Source organism: Sinohyriopsis cumingii, chromosome 15, assembly GCF_028554795.1.
Source record: "Sinohyriopsis cumingii isolate HCF-2022 chromosome 15, ASM2855479v2, whole genome shotgun sequence".
Classification (NCBI taxonomy): Eukaryota; Metazoa; Mollusca; class Bivalvia; order Unionida; family Unionidae; genus Sinohyriopsis; species Sinohyriopsis cumingii.
The window spans coordinates 137,277,708-137,299,868 of record NC_142975.1 but is presented as its reverse complement, the minus strand read 5'-3'; the positions used below and the strand labels follow the sequence as shown (position 1 = coordinate 137,299,868).

At 36.2% G+C, this 22,161-nt stretch overlaps 2 protein-coding genes and 1 pseudogene across 3 annotated transcripts in view; 1 reads left to right on the top strand and 2 right to left on the bottom strand.

Moving 5' to 3' along the window:
* Positions 1 to 4,500: 4,500 nt before the first annotated feature.
* Positions 4,501 to 8,496, bottom strand: LOC149782873 (uncharacterized). The gene is made up of 3 exons (XM_089934940.1): positions 7,908 to 8,496; positions 6,985 to 7,126; positions 4,501 to 5,832 (listed from the first exon to the last, which is right to left on the bottom strand). Exons 1-3 carry the CDS (start codon positions 7,991 to 7,993, stop codon positions 5,674 to 5,676), a joined length of 387 nt encoding a protein of 128 aa, XP_089791066.1. The 5' UTR covers positions 7,994 to 8,496; the 3' UTR covers positions 4,501 to 5,673.
* On the top strand, positions 5,883 to 6,962 carry LOC149782874 (uncharacterized; annotated as a pseudogene).
* Positions 8,497 to 10,467: 1,971 nt separating the features above from the next.
* LOC149782872 (RNA cytosine-C(5)-methyltransferase NSUN2-like) overlaps positions 10,468 to 22,161 on the bottom strand; it is a 64,079-nt gene continuing 52,385 nt past the window's right edge. For both annotated transcript variants that reach the window (XM_089934407.1, XM_089934408.1), the window contains exons 19-22: positions 21,508 to 21,646; positions 15,896 to 15,935; positions 15,199 to 15,326; positions 10,468 to 10,915 (exon numbers count right to left, since the gene is read on the bottom strand). In XM_089934407.1, the coding sequence (XP_089790533.1) occupies positions 10,710 to 10,915; positions 15,199 to 15,326; positions 15,896 to 15,935; positions 21,508 to 21,646 (513 nt within the window). In that variant the 3' untranslated portion in view covers positions 10,468 to 10,709. The remainder of the gene's footprint in view (positions 10,916 to 15,198; positions 15,327 to 15,895; positions 15,936 to 21,507; positions 21,647 to 22,161) is intronic.

The window sequence follows — 22,161 nt, the reverse complement described above, 5'->3', positions numbered from 1 at the left end:
CACTAGCCTTGATATATTTCTGAAATGGCGACCTTCTTGACAGTACAGTCTTGTTCATCACTTGCTCGGGGATTTATTAATTAGTCGACTTTATTTCCTCCTAAGAAAAGCAAAATACGAGAGTAACATATCACAAGGATGATACGACATATAAGATCATTATTAGGATATAAACATATTACAGGAACAGAGGACTTGCATGCTTATAATAATAGCAATAAAAACATACATTACTGGACGAATGTATATCATTCTGTGAAGGCATCTTTCTATGGATTATACCTGAAGTGTGCAATGCATGTAGATTCAGCCTCTCCTGATTCGGGAGGAAAAAGCCCACTGCATTTGAAATTGTTCTGGAGGAGAGGACAGGATCTTCCTGCAAATCAAAGCCGTTCAATTCAAAAGGTCGATTCGATGAAGCATTACCTTTTTTCTCATATGAGGAGACCAAAGAGAATTAGTGGAAACTCCGGCATGGGTCTTGAGCTTGGCATTTCCAGCTTGTCACAAACAAGTCAAGCAGAGGTCGACTCCAGCGGGCGCAGAGTTTGCTGACGACCGATGGGTGAATGGATCGTTTAACATGAAATGACTGACTCTGCAAGTCATGTATGGATTTTATGTCTGGCTGTGATGTGGTATACTTGAAGGTGGATTTGTGGTCAGTGACAACATGTCAGAAAACAGAGGTCTGAAACCATCGTTCACGTTTTGCCACCTGATGTAGATCATGACAGTTGAAACGTCTTATAGAATGTGACCACTCTTTCCAGACGACATTCCCGCCACGAATGAAAGACATTCGCGATAGTTTTCATCTCCAGTAGACTGATATGTGGAATGAATCCAAGGTGTCATATCCCGTTCACTTTCATTAAAAAGGACAGAGGTGGGTCAACAGGCGTGTGTGCAGAGACTGAAGTTTCCGGCTCTTGCTCCAGCAGCGGGATACCAGTCGCAAGCTAAGTAGGTAGTCCCCTCTCTGACATGGGGCGTCATGAAGTCCAAAACTTGGCCAAAGGTCTAGAGGGCAAAGAGACAAGTTCGACAGCCACTACGATTCGGGGAGCATGTGCATATTATTCTGAACAAACGGCTTCAAGATGAAGGGACCTGTTGTCGCATTTAGGATATCCAAGATGTAGAAAAATTCAAGGGATGATATGCGATTCTTGTAGCAAAAGTAGGAACCACGAAATGATTCAAGATGCATTTCCGAGGTCGACATGGTTCATGCGGATTGAAAACTTCCTTCCTAAATTAATGAAATACTGGGATGGGATAAAGTTGGACTATACATTGTTAACAAGGCATCTAATCCAAATGGAGCTGTGATACAACTGATATTTTTGTAAAATGACGACGAGGCAGTTGGACTTAACAACCTGGAAAACATTACTAAGTACAACACCACATTGTCCACAAATTTCAGGAAGGTAGAGGGCGGACCTGTACGCAAGTCTTATAAATTCCAGTAGGATCCGTGAATGGGAATGCGAAGGTATGCGTCTCGGAAGTCTAGAGTATCTATGACTAGTTTCCTTAACAGTGCTGAGAACCCATCACTGTATTGCCATTCTGAATGTGGTGTCTGAATAAAATGGATGAGAGTTCGACCTTTATGCCAATGAAGCTTACCATTGCCTTTAAGAGCAGGAAATGATCGGCAGTAAATGAGTTTACAATGTGAATAATCACTACTGCCCTTTTGAGATATCTGCATTGAAGGAAGCCCATGATAAAGGAGCATTAAATTGCTCTGAAGGCCCTCTGAAACAACTTAAAACACCCAAAGGACAGAGAGGAAGTGTCTCTTCCATTCCTTCAAAAGTGCTGAATAATACAACTCACTGGAAAGTGAGAAAAGGGTAGTGAAAACATAAAATTATTCCCACTAGGGTTGATGGGGAGAGAAGCTGAAGTACAATTAGTCATTGTTTTTCCCCATGTTTTGTTGTTGTGGGTCAGTCGGAACTTGATTCTTGTTGAGAAAATGAAAGGAAGGGCTCAGAGTTGCCATGCCAGTGTGAAGTTCCTTTCTTTGGTATCATACTGTGAACCAGCAATGTGAACATTAAGGAATGAATCTACAGCTTAGAAATGAGTAGTGAGTTGCAGTTAGCACAATGTCGTACAAGAGACTAACTCCTGAACATGACTAGCAAAAGAGTTCTTGACCAAACAGTTCGGCTGTATTCAGATTGTTGAAAAATTGCCCTGGGAGCTAAGACTTACCTGGATCCTATTGCAAATACATTTTCAAGCAGCTATTGTGTGTTGAGGAAGGGTTTCTGGTCCATATGCACTGTGGTAGGGCTGTCCCAGCAGCACAATGAGGGGCTCGAAAAATCTATGAGAGAAGCAAGGTGCACGCTGGTTTAAAAATTACAAGAAATTGCTGGTGAAAAATAAGGCATGTAGACACTTGTGTCCGAAAGAGACTTTCAGCACAATAACGCATGCACACAACTCGACCAACATGGCAATTGTTTGAATGACAGCTGGAATTTCTTGACTAAGCAGTCAGTGGATGTGTGATGTTGTATGATTATAGGTGCCTTAGCAAGTAGCCAGATCTGTAGAGGAAAAGGTGGAAAACCTCACTATCAAAATGTGCAGAAGGCTAAGTATTCTCTGGACATCACTGGATAAAAAAACAGAAAGATTGATCTTTGTAAAGTAACAAAGAGGCAATAGGAGTTTCCTGTGACGGGTGCAGTTAGTTAGCAGGTGACAAAAGTTGTGTGTGCCAGAGAAAAAAGCCTGGGAGTCATTCATAGTTGACCTACAGATATCATCAGTTGTTCACTGTGTGCATCACCTACAATCCGAGACTTGTATGGGTGTCTGGAAATGGGCTGTTGCTGTAGTCATACAGGGTTGTGATGGAACTGGGATTATGAAGCTGTCCAGTGCATGCCCACTATCCTTTAATAGGACAGGTACTACATCTCATCGGATATTTTCCATGATGGATGCAAAGTTTCTTGGTGAAACAGCCCAAGAAAGATATTCACTCAAACATCTTCCATCATCCTGAGTCGGTACTAAGCATAATGAACAGGAGTTGTGCCATAGCTAGTACTGGTTTGTGGTGAAGCCAGGACCAGTAAGAGACCTGTCCATTGCTGTTCTTTGGGCAAGGACATGATGGCTGGGGCAGCTATTATGTCTTGGGCATCACTGGATTGGTGTCACTGTTACTGGTTGCCCAGGCACCATTCATGTTTAGAAGTCATGACTGAATATACCTTAAGCAATGATCACTGTACCTGGTCCCAGAATTTGAATGTGATTGGTAAAACTGCACTGGTACTGAGCTGTTCCACGTCTAATAAGAGTTCAAAATAGAATGGAACTGACTAAATTGGGCAAGATCACTATAGCCCGTACTGCCTCTGTAGTTGGCAACCATATCTGGGCAGTCGAGGACTACATGATGTCCAGAGACGATGTCTGATAATAGGAAATGTCACTTCAGCTAATATCTGGAACATGTCAAGTCAGATGGGCCTCAATACCACATCAAAAATGGTCCAAAGGGTTGTGCTGTGAGATACAGGTCTGGTTTTGGTGCTGATTGCGTTGGAGCTGTGGGACAGGTACATAGGTTCATGATGACTGCACAGAATGATGCACAGATATGACCTGTCAATCAAATCCACAAATACTGAGCAATTGGATAAGAGTGTCCGGTGCTACGGTAACATCCACCATGTTTTACCCACAAAAAAACATGAGGTGAGAATACAGCTGCATTACCGACTTTCGTGATTTTTGCGATATATTGACAAAATGGTGCTTCGATGTGCATGGGGAACATGCAGTGCAGATGAGAGATATCCAGAAAGGTTGGACGGAGGCTGTTTTATATATTTTCTGACTCCAAAACATGATTTGGAAAAGGTGAAATGATGGTTCAAAGCATGTGGTTGACTGTACAAATGGCATAATATCACCAGAACAAACCAACACAAGGCCGTTCGCTCAAAGGTAATTCAATTTAGATTTCATTATGGTAAATAAGCATATGTAGTATTTTAGAAAGTACTGTTAAATAGAAAAATATCTAATACACATTTCGTAAGGCTGGTTTATATAATTGTTGTTATCATGGGTTAACTACATTGTTTCAGTACATTGTAAGCTATACATGGTGGCCAGGTTTATCTGGCAGATGAAAAGCCCGGGAAGAACCACAGACTCACAGGAAGCTACTAAAAAGCTTTTTCACATACCCACATTGGCCGAGCCAGAGATCGGAACCTATGCGGACGTAGTTGAGATGGCAGTGACCAGTAAAGGTGAGAGCCTTTGACCACTTGGGCATCCAGGTCACCCTGTAATATTAGTGCTTTAATTACAAGTATACATTTATCCCATAGCAGCCCTCTTGATATTTGTATCTTGTATTGAAGGAATTAACAACAGGTTAATACGTTGGGTTATTCTCTCAGTGCATATATAATGGACCATATATTTGTTATGACTAGGACATGAATAAGAATTCTTTATTTCAGACTACATTGTCCATACATCTAAATTAAAATATAGATATAAAATGTTTCTTTGCTGATATTAATATAAAATGTCAGATTTACTTTGCTATTTTTGATTCTCATATAATGCATTGTTTTGTAAATATACATATTTTTCAGCACTTTGTTGGAGGAAATGGACCAAATGAGAACTACCTAGACACGGTTCAAGCTGTTGGTTCACATACTATGTCAGCAAGAAAACTTCCAGTGAAGAGAGCTTCTACACAACAAAATGAAACCAGTCAACATAAATGCAAATGCCTGCATTTGGAAGAAAACACAAATACGTAAGGGCCAAGTAACTCACATAATGTCTAGCTTTATTAATCTTTTACATCTGAAATTTAAGAAGTTTAATTTCAGTATAAATTCAGACACTAATCTTAAAGTAAATATGCAATGCTAGCAAGTTAATGAACTGATACTGTTTGAAAAATGTTTCAATTATATTGCTTATACTTCACAATTGAACAGTCCATATAAAAATTGTCAGTCAGGGGTGTCTACACAGACTGAACACCTGCCATGTAAGTATTTTAAACACTTATTCTGAAGATTGCTTATATGGAATTACCATAATTGTAAAATTCTGCTAATTTTTGTAACATTGAAGTCATAAATGGAATGTCTGATTTAATTCTTTCCACATACATATCCTCCTGTTAATTCACAACCCGTAACCATAAATTGGCCTTGAATCTGTGCATAATAACTATATGTTTTCTTTAATGATACATGCTCATCCTTCTGTAAATAGAAATCTGGTATATCATTGCATGCTTTTTCGATGGTTATTTTTCTAGCAGAGAAGGGGCATTCAATTTCCACAATGCCACCTACTACCATTTCACATAATTTCCCATCGGGCGAGGCACCCAAAAATGAAAACTAATTATTGTCCACAAAGCCACATTCATAGAAATACCTAGAAGGATACAGTTCAAGATACTTTTCTTTAGTAGTTTTCTTGTGTCTTTTACCATATTCAAGAGCTTTGGGTTTCACATCATTTTTTGAAAATAAACTGTTAATAAACTTTTCACTGGGTTTAGATTTCCTTGATATTACTTTTCCAAAATTAGATACTGTAATTGTTTTTTCTCTCACAAAACCAGTGATCCGATAAGGCCTAATTTCTTGTCTGTAACTCAGTGTCAAATGGATTTATGCACTTTGTGTTCCCATTGAGAGGTGTGAACTCATTTGGTAAACACACTGGAGAAGCCCTTGTCCCAGATGTATTACCACAGTCCTGAATTATTTCTATAGTTTCTCTCAGGTACTTTGTCTGAAATGAAGAAAAGAAATATTTTTCTTATTTTTTCAGGGATATCAGCAATGGATATGTTAGCAGTTGCAGCTGAGAATCAGGATCTAAGGCTCAAATTGTCAAATAGTGAGAGAGAGACAGAAGACCTTCAACTTAAAGTGTCATCAAAAGATAAAGAAATTCAACATCTGAAGAAAATAATTGCTAAGAAACAAACGTACAAGTGTAGCAATTGTGAAGTATAAAGAAAACACATTGAAAAATTTGTTTAAATACTATACAGGAATCACATACATAAGATTTTTAGCTTTATTGGCCTTTCTAGCCCCTACAGAGTGTCCAGTCAAATATGGACCAGGATGAAGGGATACAAAAAGCTTTAGCCAGGAAGATGGACTGTTTTTAACAATATGTAGGCTTTGGCATGGTTTTGGTTTAAAAGATTTAGCCACATGGTTTGGACTCTCAGCACAGTCAGTTAGTATTGTGTTTAACACATGGCTCAATCTTTTGTATTTAAAACTTGGCCAGCTTTCAATTTGGCCACATAGAGATACTATAATAAAAAACATGCCATCTGAATATTTTCCCACTTCCATTATTATTATAGATGGAACTGAAGTTAAAACTCAAATTCCAAGTGCACTTTGCCTACAGAGCCAGTTATATAGTGATTATAAATCTGCAACAACTCTAAAGGGGTTGATAGGTTGTGATCCTAATGGTTGTATAATGGTTGGCTCAGAATTATTTACAGGATCAATTTCAGATAAATCTATCACAGAACAATCTGGTTTTTATGATATGCTTAAAACACTAAAATCAATTGACTATAATAAAGAAGGAGATGCTGTAATGATAGACAAAGGTTTTAACATTGTAAAAGAAAAAAAAATGAACCTGGTTTGAAAATAAACATTCCACCATTTGCATCAGGACGTAGGCAAATTACAGCTTCTGAGACACTTTTGACTAACAAAATTGCCAAACATAGGGTACATATAGAATGTCTCATAAGTAAAGTTAAAGTGTACAAACTTTTATCACACTGTATTCCAACATCTTTGTTTCAAACGGCCAACAAAATATGGACAGTATGGTGTCTACTAACACTTTTTCAAGATGTATTTGTTAAGGATGAACACTGAATATACTATGATTGGATAGTACCTGATACAATAATATTGACCCGATCTGCACATCTCCTAAAGGTGTTGATAGTTTAGGAATGTTTGGTGCAATTCTGCACTCTAGTGGTGTTCCCTTCAGACTAGAGAGATGAGACATATTCTTTTCATCCACTTTCGTTACTCTAAATGTAAAAGAAATGTAATGAGATAATTGTGTTAAACAATGATGTTTCTGTGTTTACTTCATATCAGTGTCTATTTTAGGCATCTATAATTTTTGCACATATTCTCAATGCACACCTTATTACTTGTTCTGTTTGATGACATTGTATTTACATTTACATGAATATTTTTCTAATACGTATCAATTCAAGTATGTTGCATCAGCATGATGAATAAAAACAAAGTATTAAAGCTTTATTGTTTGTTATGTTTATTTTAATCTGGGAGTAATAGTTAACTCTATGCTACATCCACAATAAGATTTTAAACAAGTATTTCTGTTGGCAAATTTCTATTTTAAATTCATACTTTTTGTTTATATCTGTCTGGCAAACTACTGGTTTCCTTTTCCTACTCTGTCAGTATAGCAACCACAACAAGGTTAAGTGGACTGGTTTTATTTTCGATCCCCGTGGCACATGCCATTGCTGAGGTATGCTTGTGCTGCTCAACTGGTCAGGAACAGTGGTGAAGTTGTGTAGGTGGAAACCCTGTAGGGACATAATTAGCCCTGCTACATGGGAGAAATGCCCACGGACATTGTTCGAGTCTAAGATTCAGCCAATGTGGGTATGTGAGAAAGCTTGCCAGTAGCTTCTCAAGGGTCGGTGGTTCTTTCCGGGGTTTTCCCGGGTTCTTCCTCCACCATTAATACTGGCCGCCATGTATAGTCTATAGTGTGCTGAAAAATGGTGTTAAACCCCACAACAACAACAACAACAACAAAACATTAAATCTTACCCTGCTTTACATAAACAGTATGCATCTTCACACTTTTCCTCCATAATTTTGATGTGCAGATGGTGCAGAGGCTTGTTCTTCTTCATAGATGGCCAGCATCTCGCTTCTATTCAAATCTTATTTTCAAACTCCAAAACTTTGATCTCGTGTATATATCCTTGCTTAAAGTAGTTCAAACCCTTCTGCAACACTTTACTGGAAAGTTTCTCTTGATCAGGAAGGTATTTAAGTGAAATGTTATCGGGAATACACGAGAGAGAATCTGACATGGTGCCTTTATTCTGTGATGATTCAGCCATTTTAAAGGGAAGCTTGGGCTTAACAGTCTCTAAGGGGGTAGGTCTTATCTACTCATTACGGATCTATGCATTACTTGTCTTGATTGAAGAACTTCTTCCTTTCCAGCCTTGGCAAAGGGAACGTTGTCGACTAAAGTCATCAAGACTCTAATAGATATTTCTTCACCCTCTCATGAAAAGTTGTATAGTTGCCTATATATCCCAAGCCCACCGTGTATAAATGTTATATACATGTCCCCAATTGCACCCAGTACAATAAATTGCAAGCTGGCTGAAAATCATCAGCCAGCCTGAAAAGCTTGAAATCACAACACCTAATCATATCACCTACAATTATAGAGGGCAAAAACAAAGGCATATACAGGTGAAATTCAGTCAAGTGTTGTGTAAGCTACCGTGGAGATGTTAACATCAATGTAATATTTTGAGTAAACAAATAAAACTGCCCAGTTACTGAAGTATGAAAAATGAGTTAAATGTAACAAAAACAAAGGTTCAGTACTAAAAATTGGGTATTAAGTATTAACGACAATCTTGCAAACAACTAAGATGACACAGGTTTAATCACTACATGATGAAGATCAAACAGGGTGATATATATTCATCAGAATGAAAGTGAAGTGAAAGAAAGGAAAACAAAAAACTTGTGGAATATACTTTGCTAAAGTTAAATTACTCAAAAAATTCACTCCAACAGTGGATAAGGGTAAAAAGTGGAATTTACGGGGTAAACATAAAAAGCATGAACTCCAGCATGAGCTAAAGTGGCAACAGATGAGTAGTGTTTTTGGCACAAAGTCCATTATTAAAGGGGAGACTACTCTTGTCCAAGATATATTTAAAGCAAGATGACCTTTTAGCACCACTGGATTTTCTTGCTTTTGAGGAATGGATTTGTGAGGTAGCTGAAATACTCTTAATATATTATGATTATATAATGTATATGATGAAATCATTAAATTCATAACGAAATGCTGAATCACAACATAATACGATATAACCAACTATGTTCTTAGCCATCACAGCAACTTGACTTTTGTGCATATATGTTATGGTCAGAGTCTTAATAGCCTAGACTAGATTGTCCAGTGAGTAGTACAAATGTCAGTACTCAAAAGACACATCTTGTGTTGTGACTGTGATTAAAGGAGCTGTATCTTTAATATGAGTCTGCAATTAAACTTTATTAAATAAATGTTGTTAGTTGCCCTAACCTCCTTGGCATTTAACAGTATTGCTTTAAATTCTTGACCCATTTTATGAACTGAACGTCAGATTCTTGTGCCACAAAGAAAAAAAATGGCCAGAATGTACCACAAATTTCAAGGTACTGTCTTTTCTGGAACTACTATAATCTCCCTATATCTAACAGTTTTTGAACCTACATCTGGTAGTTGATGAACTTACACTAATCCTGTGGGCTAGTGAATCATTTTGGCAGGTGTTGATCCCTGGAGGTGAAAACTTTCTACTCTAGACATACATGGGTAAATGCTTACCCAGCCATGATCAAAGCCACTTCTTCCACGATATGAGCTGCCAAGGATGTTACATAAATTAGAACTGCTGTACTATTAACCTAAAATAAAATTTAAATCAGAAGAGATTTGTTTTTCAAAGCAAAAAGGTGTCTCACCCCTTTTACCAACCAACACTTTACCCCAAAGTATTATCCTATAACCTTAAAAGTAAGCTCACAAACACAGGTCTTGTGACCACCTTAAGGTATCTAAATATCTAGTCTAGGCTCATTTGGCTCTATATTTTGGTAGATATGATGCTTACAGGTGTGAAAGGATGGAGAGACAGAAAGCACTAAACCAATAGCCTCCATACTGGGAGTGTGTGTGTGTGTGTGTATGTAGGTAGGGAGGGTGTGTGTGTGTGTGTGCACATGCACATAAGTATGTACAGGGCTTAAGTGCACATCAGCACACTTCTGGCCAGACTGCCGACTACAGTTTATTTTATCCCCAAAAGGAAAGAAAGTAAAGGCAAAAATGATTAAATCAAAATTCTTGATATACACCACACTGTTTGAAAGTGTCCAAGACCTTTGTAGCTGGCATATGATCATGGGACGCATCCAAAGGAAAGAAGGTTGCTTCCATGGGTCTTCTCTTTTGATACCTGGGAAGGCATAATTTGGCTTATTCTACCAACAGATGGCAACAAGTGACTGATATATAGTAATAAATATTCGAGACCAGTAGTTAGTCTGAATTTCAAAACTCAATGGAGGTCAAAAAGGTGACAACACAGATATTTGAATCATTTATTTGGGAGAGTATTCACATGTAAGCTTTCAATCAAACTGTATGAAGATGATAAAACTGAATGATCACAGTCCTTCAGATAAAATTGAATGAACACAGTGTTTCATATAAAATTGAATGAACACAGCACTTCCCTTCCACAATGTCTTGTTTCAATTGGCCTGTACGATTTGCATGCTCCATGTTCTTATCTCTACCTTGTACAGAATGAACAGAAATGAAGAAAATCAGATTTTCACCATTTCCTTCTCTTCATCATCAATATTTTCACCCACATCATCTTTCAACTCTACATCATCATTTTCATCAACAATGTCATCTACATTGCCTGATTCTATGTTATCTTTCAATTCCTGATCCAAATCTAGGACATCAGAGTTTTCCTTGATGCCTTCCGCTTGCCTTGCTGCCTTCATATCTGCCACTTTTTTCTCTGAAATTATCACAATACAAAAAGCTTTAAGAATTTTAAACAGCCATCAAAGTGTCTTCAACTGTCCAAGATATCAATCTTCTTCACAAATGGATGCCAATCCAAAATTTATGACTCTTTTAGCTAGGACAATATACATCAAATTAATGGCACATTTTGTAAAATGATATTAAACTTGTATGTTTCAGATGTCAATATTTGCAATAATCATAAAATATAAAACACTGATACATTTAAGAAGTACAATGAAGAATTGATACTTTTAGTTTCTAAATTTCCAAAAACATTATCTGGCATTCAACAAAATTTCTATTTTTGTCAAACTGAAACTATTCTTTTTTGAGAAAAATAAAAGCAGCTTTAAATAAAACATAAAATAAATAATATGTGTGATGTGATTTGGATTTTTAATGTAGCTTTAACAATTTTTCAGTCATATCGCTACGATGTCTGCAATGCAGCAGTTTACAGTGATGTCTAGCACCAGTCACATTATCTTGACACCAGGCCAACCAGTCCTAACACTAACCTCTTAATGCTGAACGCCCAGCGAGGCAGCTGTTAGTACCATTTTTATAAGTCTTTGGTATGACTTAGCCAGGGATCAAACCCACGACCTCCTGTATCTGAGGTGGACGCTCTAACCACTAGGCTACTGAAGTGGTATAAATAATATAAGAAACATATTCTGCAATATGAACCTTGATGGGACTATTAATAACGATCTCAAAAGGACCTATAATCACACACATGGCAAATTTGATTGGAATATTAATAAGGGTTCCAAATGGACCTATAATAACTCTTATGGCTACCTTGATGGGACTGGGACCATAAATAGGATCCCAAATGAACATATAACATTTATGGTAACCTTGAATGGACTGGGACTATAAAGAGGGTCAAAATGGACCTATAGTCACTTGTATGGCAACCTTGGTGGGACTATTTAACATGCCTGTACCAAATATTTGCTTTATATTCACTTTGGCCCCAAATAGTTAATTAAATGAGGTATTCGTATTCAGCTGAATATGATGTGCCAAATATGAATAGTACAATTAGGTCAATCTTCATGAACAGCAGACTCATTGTAATCAGAAAAGAGTACCTTAATTCCTATCAACAACCAATTGAACAAATTTCCCAATGAGCTTTGTATCCTGAGGGATAGTGATCCAGTGTCATGGTGGCAGACCAATGCTGACAGGTTTCCTTTACTCCATTCTTGCACCCAAACATTATCTAGCAGTGCTTCCAACAAGCATCTCAAGTAATTGAAATTCTATTCAGTGCTGCCAGTAAGACCTTGTCAGACAACAGATGTTGTCTACTGGCAGACGTTGTCAAGAGACTCATTTTTTATTTTTAAAGCTAACATATTCTTCATACAGCAGTAACTGTTAGACTGCTTTTGAAAATTTGAATCTTGCTATTCATTAGTTAATGTATAAAGCATCATCAAGACGTTTAACTGTAGCACTTTGATATTTTGGTACTCATGACGATTAACTATAGCACTTTGATATTTTGGTACTCATGACTATTAACTGTAGCTCTTTGATATTTTGGTACTCATGACAATTAAGTGTAGCACTTTGATATCTTGGTACTCATGACGATTAACTGTAGCGCTTTGATATTTTGGTACTCATGACGATTAACTGTAGCACTTTGATATTTTGGTACTCATGACAATTAACTGTAGCACTTTGATATTTTGGTACTCATGACGATTAACTGTAGCACTCTGATATTTTGGTACTCATGACGATTAACTGTAGCACTTTGATATTTTGGTAATGCCATGGTTACTTTGAACTTTCATGAGTTCATTGTTAGTTACTTTATAATTAATTAAAATGTCATTAGACCCACTGAAAAAATTATTTCAGAGCATTCAGTTACTATTCGTATTTGGTTGAATAGTTATGAGTCTCTATTCGTATTCAGCTGAACAGTTCAAACCACTATTCGGTACAGCCCTATTTAATAAAGGCCCCAAATGGACCCATAATTATTCTGATGACAACCTTGATGGGACTACAAATATGGGTCCCAAATGGACCTATAATCACTCACATGGTAACAGCCAACCATGTAGGAAAGTTGATCTAGTATTTATTTTAAGTGTACATCACAGTCTTGTAATCCTTATATAATGTCAATATTGGTTATTCTGCAAAGTCTGATACCAAAGTCTAACAATGAGGTGCATGGATGGTGATGTTATCAGTCAGTACCAGTCAAAAGGTCACAGAGCATCATTACCAAAATATTTCTCATCACAATAATATTATGCCTAGTTCAATCAGTTTCTTCATCACTTTTCATGAAACACTCTGAGGCTACATCTTATTAAGTGTTAGAGCAAACTCAGCAAATAGACTCTGCTAAAACCCTGTACACAAAACATTAACAGAAAATCTTATTACGGTATCAATGAAGAGAATTATGATGATCAGTGCTACAAAAGTGATACCAATCTCTACGTATTTGCAGATGTATGTAAGACCACAAGGTCAGCACAACATATACCCTGTGTTTAACAGTCCTTTATGTAATCAATAGTAAGTTATGGTTAACACTGACCAAATTAGTTTGGTCTGGGTTGGTGCTTTATGGCACAGCAACACAATTAGGTTATTTTGTGCTGAGGCAACTGGAGTAAAGGGCCTTCCCCAGAACACAACCTTAATGTGCAGCAACCATTATTTTCTTGACTGAATGACCATGGCCATGACAGGTGACCTTTAGACACACACACCAGAATTGATGGATGTTTTTATTACCCTAAATGCAAGCCATCCACAAAGTCTGGTCAAGGAACAAAAGTTATTTTGCAAAATCTCATTTTTCTTTGAGCCACAATAATCTTGCTATCTGACCTTTTGACCCTCCAAAACAACAGACCTCTTCTACACCTTAAGTGCATGCACTTCACAAACTCGGGAAAAGTACTTGTCTAGAACTAGTGATTATGTAAAAAAAAACATTTTTTTTCTTTCAGTTTCAGTAACCTTGACCTTTTGAGCTAAAATCAAATGCTCCTTTCTTAATAAATGTAAAAGTTTTCCACAAATTCTGATGAAGGTACATGGTTGATAACTGACATTTTTGGCTAAACTATGTCGCCTTTCAGTCACAGTGACTCTGATCTTAATCCTTTTGACTCTGAAATTTATAGGTTTCTTCCTTACCCCAAGTGCAAGCGATCCATAACATCTGGTCCAGGCATGTGACATAAAACTAATGTTAACACATTAACCCCTGGCGACAAGTTTACGTGGCAGGAGGTAGTAGCCTACAGTGAAAGGTAGACAGATGTAGCTCTACAATGATACCAAATAACCTGGAATTTCTAGTTGCACTACAAAATACAGAGGTAAAAACCTCATTTTTTGGACCCGATCTTTTTCTACCCAAAATTCGTCCATGGCCAGAATCTGATTTTAGACTTTTTGGTCTCAGATCTAAGGCAGTCCGGTATGAACTGCAAACAGACAGATGAACCTTTGCAAAAAGTAGGATAAGAGGGGCATTTGGAATAAAGAGTGGTCTCGATACGAAAATAATGGGTCCGTTAAGCAAAAAAATAAAAAATAAAAAATAAAAAAGAACTCCAACCTTTACCCTTCTGCTCATGCGCCAGCCAAATAACCAATGAAAAATGATGTTTCTAACACAACTAGGCATGTTATTGGAAGATCACCTGGAAGTTGATGTTTTAGGATGTATTCAGAAATAGCTCTCAAAATGTGCTTCCTACTCGAATTTCAGACGAAAACAACAAAAACCTCCAGGGGTTAATGTACAGAAACAATTTTCAATCACTCGATGAATGTGATCTCAACCTTTGACATTTTGGCCATGAAAATGATGGGCTTGTTTCTTAATCCAAATGAAAATCATCTACAAGGTTTGGTAACTGTAGATTGTGGAGGCCGAGTTATTTTGCAGAAACTATGTGTCTTATTTCAGTCATAGTCACTGTAACCTTTGACTTTTTTTCTCCAAAAACTGAGAGGTTCTTCCTTACATTAAGTGGAAGGCACCCACAAAGTTTGGTCCAGGGCTGTAAGAAGAACCAACTTTATTTTGCATATACATCTTTCAGTCACAGTGACATCGGCCTTTATCATTTTCATTCCAAAATTTATAAGATTCTCCTTACCACAAGTGCAAGCTATCCACAAAGTTTGGTGGAGGTACATTCTGCAGAAATGAAGTTATCATGCAGAAAAAGACCAGTAAGTGGACAGAGAGGGTCACTGAATACTTACGAATATCTGAAAGTTCCACACCACAAAGACGCAGATAGTGAGATCGTTCATTCTTTCCAACAAAAGATCTCACTGATGTTTTTCCCCTCCAACCAGAGAAGAGAATATCACAGGCTGGTTCTGGGTCACTACAATGAGATGAAGATTAGTTTAAAACTGTCTGTTCATGAACTTATGGCAAAGACTTTTGAAGTCCATTCCAGGAATATGTTATCCTACATGACAGTTTCAAAACTTGCTGTTCATGAACTTATGGCAAAGACTTCTGAAGTCCATTACAGGAATATGTTATCCTACATGACAGTCTCAAAACTAGCTGTTCATGAACTTATGGCAAAGACTTCTGAAGTCCATTCCAGGAATATGTTATCCTACATTTCAAAACTAGCTGTTCATGAACTTATGACAAAAAATGTCTAAAGTTTATTCCAGGAACTTATTTTTTTCAACAGTTTCACAAATGTAGGTATGTGGTCAATGATAAAATTACTAAAATTATGTATGAAAAGATTTCCCTGTTGAAAAATAGAATTTTGCTATAAAGATTAAAATAATATTTAAACACACACTCATATTTCAAGTATTTTCTCTCATAGGTCACTAATGAATGTTACAAAAAAATATTTCCAAATAAAGCTTGTGCAAACATTACTTTCTGAACAATATATTTAAATAGTTACAATACACACCAACATACCTGGACGTAGGCTGGAAATAGAAAATGGTGCTGCCTGGATCTGTCAAAGGCAAAGGAAATATTTCCATATTAGTGATTGTAAAATAACTGAAACACTGCTGCTCAAGTCCAAACATAATGTCTGAAACTTTCTGTACTTGCATTATCTTTAAAGAGTAATGGTTTATACTATATACAAAGCTTCACAACATTAATTTCTATTTTGGATATAAAGGGACATATGAAAAAAATTGCAGAAAAATTACAGGAATGATGAAAGATAGTAGGTTTGATGCATCAGAAGCTTATGTGTTAATGATTCCCAAAGGTACCTGTTTTGCAACAGAAATTTCCCAAATCTAAGGACTGACCCCTGCAATTTTATTACTGGATTCATACCATTCAGCTTTCCCAATTCAATGGCCTGGGCCCTTAAACTGTATTAATGTAGCAACCCCAGTCATTTTTCTGATACATGTATTGAAATAACTGCAAACACTTTATTTCTTCATATAGATCTGTTTAACAACATTCCAAAATAATTTAATTTTTTTAAAATATCTCTAAACAAAAAGTTACATGACTTTTAAGTTCCAAAATATTTACAAATTTCTAGAATTGTGTCTTATATAAATGTATTCAGATTATATGGCAGTCATAGAACCGCAGTAAAATGTTCTTTCCATACAACATGTTATAACTTTCTTTTTTTGTTGAGAAAGTTGATAATCTGATTGCATTTTTCCTGCTGAATTCATTGCTCTCATTAAACATGTTATCTGACTTCAATATTTTCATTTATAAATGAAAACCATATAAACACTTCACAACTTTTATGACATTTAACTTAATGCAAATATATCACATCAGAAATTGTTCATATGTATGTAAAACAACTTTGAAAACAAACCAAAAAAATGCAATGTTTATTCATAATTGTCACTGAAACAATGTTGCAAGACCTAATTTCATGAATAGGATTCAAGTTGGTTTCATCTTCTAAATCCTTATTTGTCATATTTAGCTCCTTGCAGAATGGACCAGTAAATGCTGCCATCTTTCACTTAGAACTAACATTTCAATATCATATACCTGTAAAATAAATCATCACTTTCAGACTTTTGTGTTTTTCATAATTATTTTGAAAACATTATTGATCCAAACAAATGTTATCGATGCATTGGAAATTTAAGAACCCACTTTAAGTGTGCATGCAGTTACTCTGCTATGCTCGTCAAAGTAAAAAAAAAATTGTCATACAAAAACTTTGCATTTGTCTGATAGTGAAGTGATTTTTTTAATCATTTTTTCATCAGACAATGTCCCATTACAAAATTTAAACAAATGCAATAACATAATGAATATAAGGTTGAACATATTTTAAAACGGATAACCATTTGTCAGTTCAATTATTTACAGCATCGACAACTTGAGCCTATTTATAGTGGATGAAAATCTACGCTTTACGTATTCATTTTGTGATTCCCTACTGTCTAACCATAAAACAAGCATTAATACGATAAAAACTATTTTTTAAAAATCATCTTAGCATGTTCTTCTGGCACACCAATTTGTATGAAATTAATAATAAGTCTAGTTTTGAAACATCAGTTGTGTATAAGTTAAAATCCTTATCAGCTGTTAGAAAATTCAGATATGGCAGATATTGTCAACACAGGGAGATTCAAATGTTTTACAAATTCAATGCTCATTGCGGTTGGTATTATAAACATTTCTGAAATATAAATTTGGTAGCAAAAAAAAGGTTGGAATATGCTGATTTTGATGATATATGATGCATTTATTTAAACTGCCAAAAGTTTGGTAAAATCTGCATAAAGTCTGAGGGATTATTTCTTTGTGCAGGAATACCATAGAAACATGCTACAACCACTGATCAAATTGTTTACATCTCCTCTGATTGGACTGAAAATTTCATGAATATTCATGAAGTTTTAATAACTCACATTTTGTAACAAAGAAGAGAGGTGTCATGCATCTGTAGCATGATCGGTGCTCATTTCCAATGATTTGTGAAATCTGTTACTTTCGGTGATTATAAAGTAATAATTCCATTAATATAGTGTCAAATATCAAAAGAAAAAATGCCCATTATAGATAATTTTATTAGCTTTTATAATATATAAAATGTGTTGCAATCAGATGACATATATTGATGCTGCAATGAAAATTCTACACTTGGTCAATAGTTTCATCAGATTTCCAGGTAAACTGTTATCTTGTCTGTGGTAGACTGGGGCTGCTAATTAATGGAATCATCCCATTTGACTTTTCACTGCTATATTGGGAGTGTTGTTTTGTTCAGGCAGGGGCTAGGTGATCAGGGTCACTAGTCAATTTGATTTTTTCCCATGATTTTTCCACAACTTCTTAATGACAAATTTCTTTTTTTCCATTACTAAATTCTTTAATGTTAATGAAGAAAATACCAGAAAGTTGGACATTGAACTAGAGATAATATTAATATTGATCAACATGACGGGAAAGATAACCAAATAATTTGTTCTTTTTTGTAAAAATGGCCTCATCCTCCCCTTAATACCATCCAACCCACCTACATTTTCCATGACGTTTTCATTATTTTCCATGACTTTTGGTTATTTTCCATTACTTTTCCATTATTTTCCATGATAATTTTATTTTCAAGGATATTCCATGATTGTGGGAATCCTGTGTGATGTTGGTGGGATAGCAAATGAAAGGGGGTGTTGTTATGCAGAAAGGTAAGTGGGTGAGTCTGGTAAACAGGAGTCATAACTCTGCTAAGATATGATGTAGTATGCTGAAAATCTAATTCAGCAACACTTACAACTAAAATCAAATAAGGTCTTATCCATATTAATATCATGCTGAGTACTAATCTGTGAGAACTCCAATAATGAGAAAGAAACAGATATACTAGCTTACAAGTTGTTTCCAAGTGCAAACTGCATGGACCCAGAAGTACCATCACATAATATGCTGACAGATCTGGATCTATGCAGTTTGTTAGGAATAATTAGTAGAACAAACAGCAAAGCCCCTGATCTGTCAGTGCCTTATATGATAGTAGATCATGGTCTATACTGTATTTAGTTGGACCCAACTTACAAGTGAGTATATATGGTAGTTATTTTTACGGAAATTAAATTAGGTGGGTCTGAACATCAGACACTTAACTCTGAATGATGACACAGAATGTTGACAATCACGAGAGTCACTGTGCAGAAATAAAGTCCTGGAGCTATATAATAAAGTGAATGGGTGCTGGAGCTATATAATAAAGTGAATGGGTGCTGGAATTATATAATAAAGTGAATGGGTGCTGGAATTATATAATAAAGTGAATGGGTCCTGGAGCTATATAATAAAGTGAATGGGCCCTGGAACTATATAATAAAGTGAATGGGTGCTGGAGCTATATAATAAAGTGAATGGGTGCTGGAATTATATAATAAAGTGAATGGGTCCTGGAGCTATATAATAAAGTGAATGGGCCCTGGAACTATATAATAAAGTGAATGGGTCCTGGAACTATATAATAAAATGAATGGGTCCTGAAACTATATAATAAAATGAATGGGTCCTGGAACTATATAATGGAGTGAATGGGTCCTGGAGCTATATAATAAAGTGAATGGGCCCTGGAACTATATAATAAAGTGAATGGGTCCTGGAACTATATAATAAAATGAATGGGTCCTGAAACTATATAATAAAATGAATGGGTCCTGGAACTATATAATGGAGTGAATGGGTCCTGGAACTATAAAATAAATAATGACACTGAATGCTGATAATAAAATCAGCAAAGGACCTACCAATATGTTGATTACAAATCAGCTGGACAAAACTGACAGGCCCAATTTAAAATCACCCATTTTCTATGAAGACTGGATTGGTGGGTGGGGAACAATGATGTAATTCTGGTTGGGGTTGCTCTGTCTTAGTACCAACCCCTGAATCCATTTTGTGTACACCAATTTGCTTTTCATAACAGCAGAAGAGAAATAGACAGACTATTTTTGTTGCATCACATCAAATCGCTTACATGCAAACCGTTAAGTCTTGTTTATCATTATGTTACATTTACCATACCATACCATATAATTACTTATAAGTCAAGTCAAACTGCAAAACTGCACAGACCTCAATCTACCATTGCACACTGCACTAGCAGATCTGGGTGTATGCAGTTTGTTAGAAGTAATCAGTAGAACAAACAAAACAGACCATGATCTGCCAGTGCATTAAGGAAGGCAGATCAGGGTCTGTGTTGTTTGCAGTTGAACTCAGCTTATAAGTGAGTATATACAGCAGTTAGTCTGCTGTTACTGTTAAAAACTACAGATATGCTGCCCCATTAAGGTACCTTATAGGCTTACCTTTACAGTGTCAAGGCATAACGACTTCTTGTTATTCTAGCAAAGTTTTAACATTATAGGTAAAGACTCAAACCTTTTGCAAATAATTGCTGCATATCATATATTGGCACAAAAAACTGGAAGTACCATTGATCAGCAAGCCAGAGCAGATAAATAAAGACATCTAATTTGGAAACTATGTTATACTGCCTAATGTCCCAACTATCATTAGTCCTATGGGAGTTATACTTTCTGATGATCCAACTATCATTAGTCCTATGGGGATTACAATTCCTGATGTCCCAATTAGCATTAGTCCTATGGGACTTATACTTCCTGGTGTCCCAACTATCATAAGTCCTATAGGGGTTACACTTCCTGTTGTCCCAATTAGCATTAGTCCTATGTGGGTTATAATGCCAGATGTCCCAACTATCATTATTACTATGGGACTTACACTTCCTGATGTCCCAACTATCATGAGTCCTATGGGGGTTAAACTTCCTGATGTCCCAATTAGCATTAGTCCTATGGGGGTTATAATGCCAGATGTCAAAACTATCATCAGTACTATGGGACTTATACTTCCTGATGTCCCAACTATCATTAGTCCTATGGGGGTTACACTTCCTTATGTCCCAATTAGCATTAGTCCTATGGGACTTATACTTCCTGATGTCCAAACTATCATTAGTCCTATGGGAGTTATACTGCTTGATTTCCTAATTATCATTAATCCTTTGGGGATAATCCTGTTGTTATCGTTGTTGTATTTATAGGGTTTAATGCTATTTTTCAGCACAAGATAGGCTATACATGGTGGGCAGTATAAATAGTGGAGGAAGAACTTGGGAAAACCCCAGAAAGAACCACTGACCCACAAGAAGCTATAGGCAAGCTTTCTCATGTACCTACACTGGCCGAGCCCAAGACTTGAAAGGGTTATACTGCCTGATGCCCCAACTATCATTAGTCCTATGGGGATTTTACTGCCTGATTTCCTAATTATCATTAATCCAATACATAATGCCTGAAGACCCAACTATCATTAGTCCTATGAGACTTATACTTTTCCTGATGTCCCAACTACCAGTTTTTTTTCATGCATGTGCCTACAGCCTTTGCTCCAGTTTGTGTATGTTATCAGCCTTATAAAACAACCAGAGATTACTAACCTAAGATTACCAGACCATGACAAGAAATAAAGTGTCACAAATATGCCAAATTTCTTTTTTTCTTACACTATCTTGTGTAAAATCCTTGCCTTACCTAGTTTATTGCTCTCTGCTTGTGCATGATCACCGAGTTTGCTGATAAAAGGGTTCTCTTGACTTAGGACTGTCACGATGTCCTCCCTTGTAAGGCGAACCTTACGCCCTGATATAAAGGGAATCAGTGCTGGTAGACCCTAAAAAAAAGAGATAAAATAGATTTATCCATGGGATAGACTATTATTAAACAAATATCCATCTGAAAACATAGAATAATGCCAAGCCATACACTGTCTTTAATGCAACAAAAAAAAAAAAAGCTGTGGAAAAGAACTTATCTGTAATACACATTTGTTATATAACTTACTATACAAAAAATATATTAATATACATTTGTTATATATCTTTCTACACAATGATTTATTTTCGGAAATTAAATCATGACATAACAAATCCACTTGTCTGATGACCTGGATAAGCTCAAATCTGGCTTGAGTAAGCAAAAATTTGCAAATGCTTGTCCATGGTAGTACAAAGAAATTAAAGGTCAGTCACAATCAATTTGTAATGCTATATGTTTTGAAAGTTTTCTACTTTTTAAACGTTGCAACCTATAGTACATATATCAGCACCTTATTTACCACTACATGTACAGTGTTCATCAGCAACATGAATGCCACAGTTTCATTTATCTATTATTCATCTTTTACTT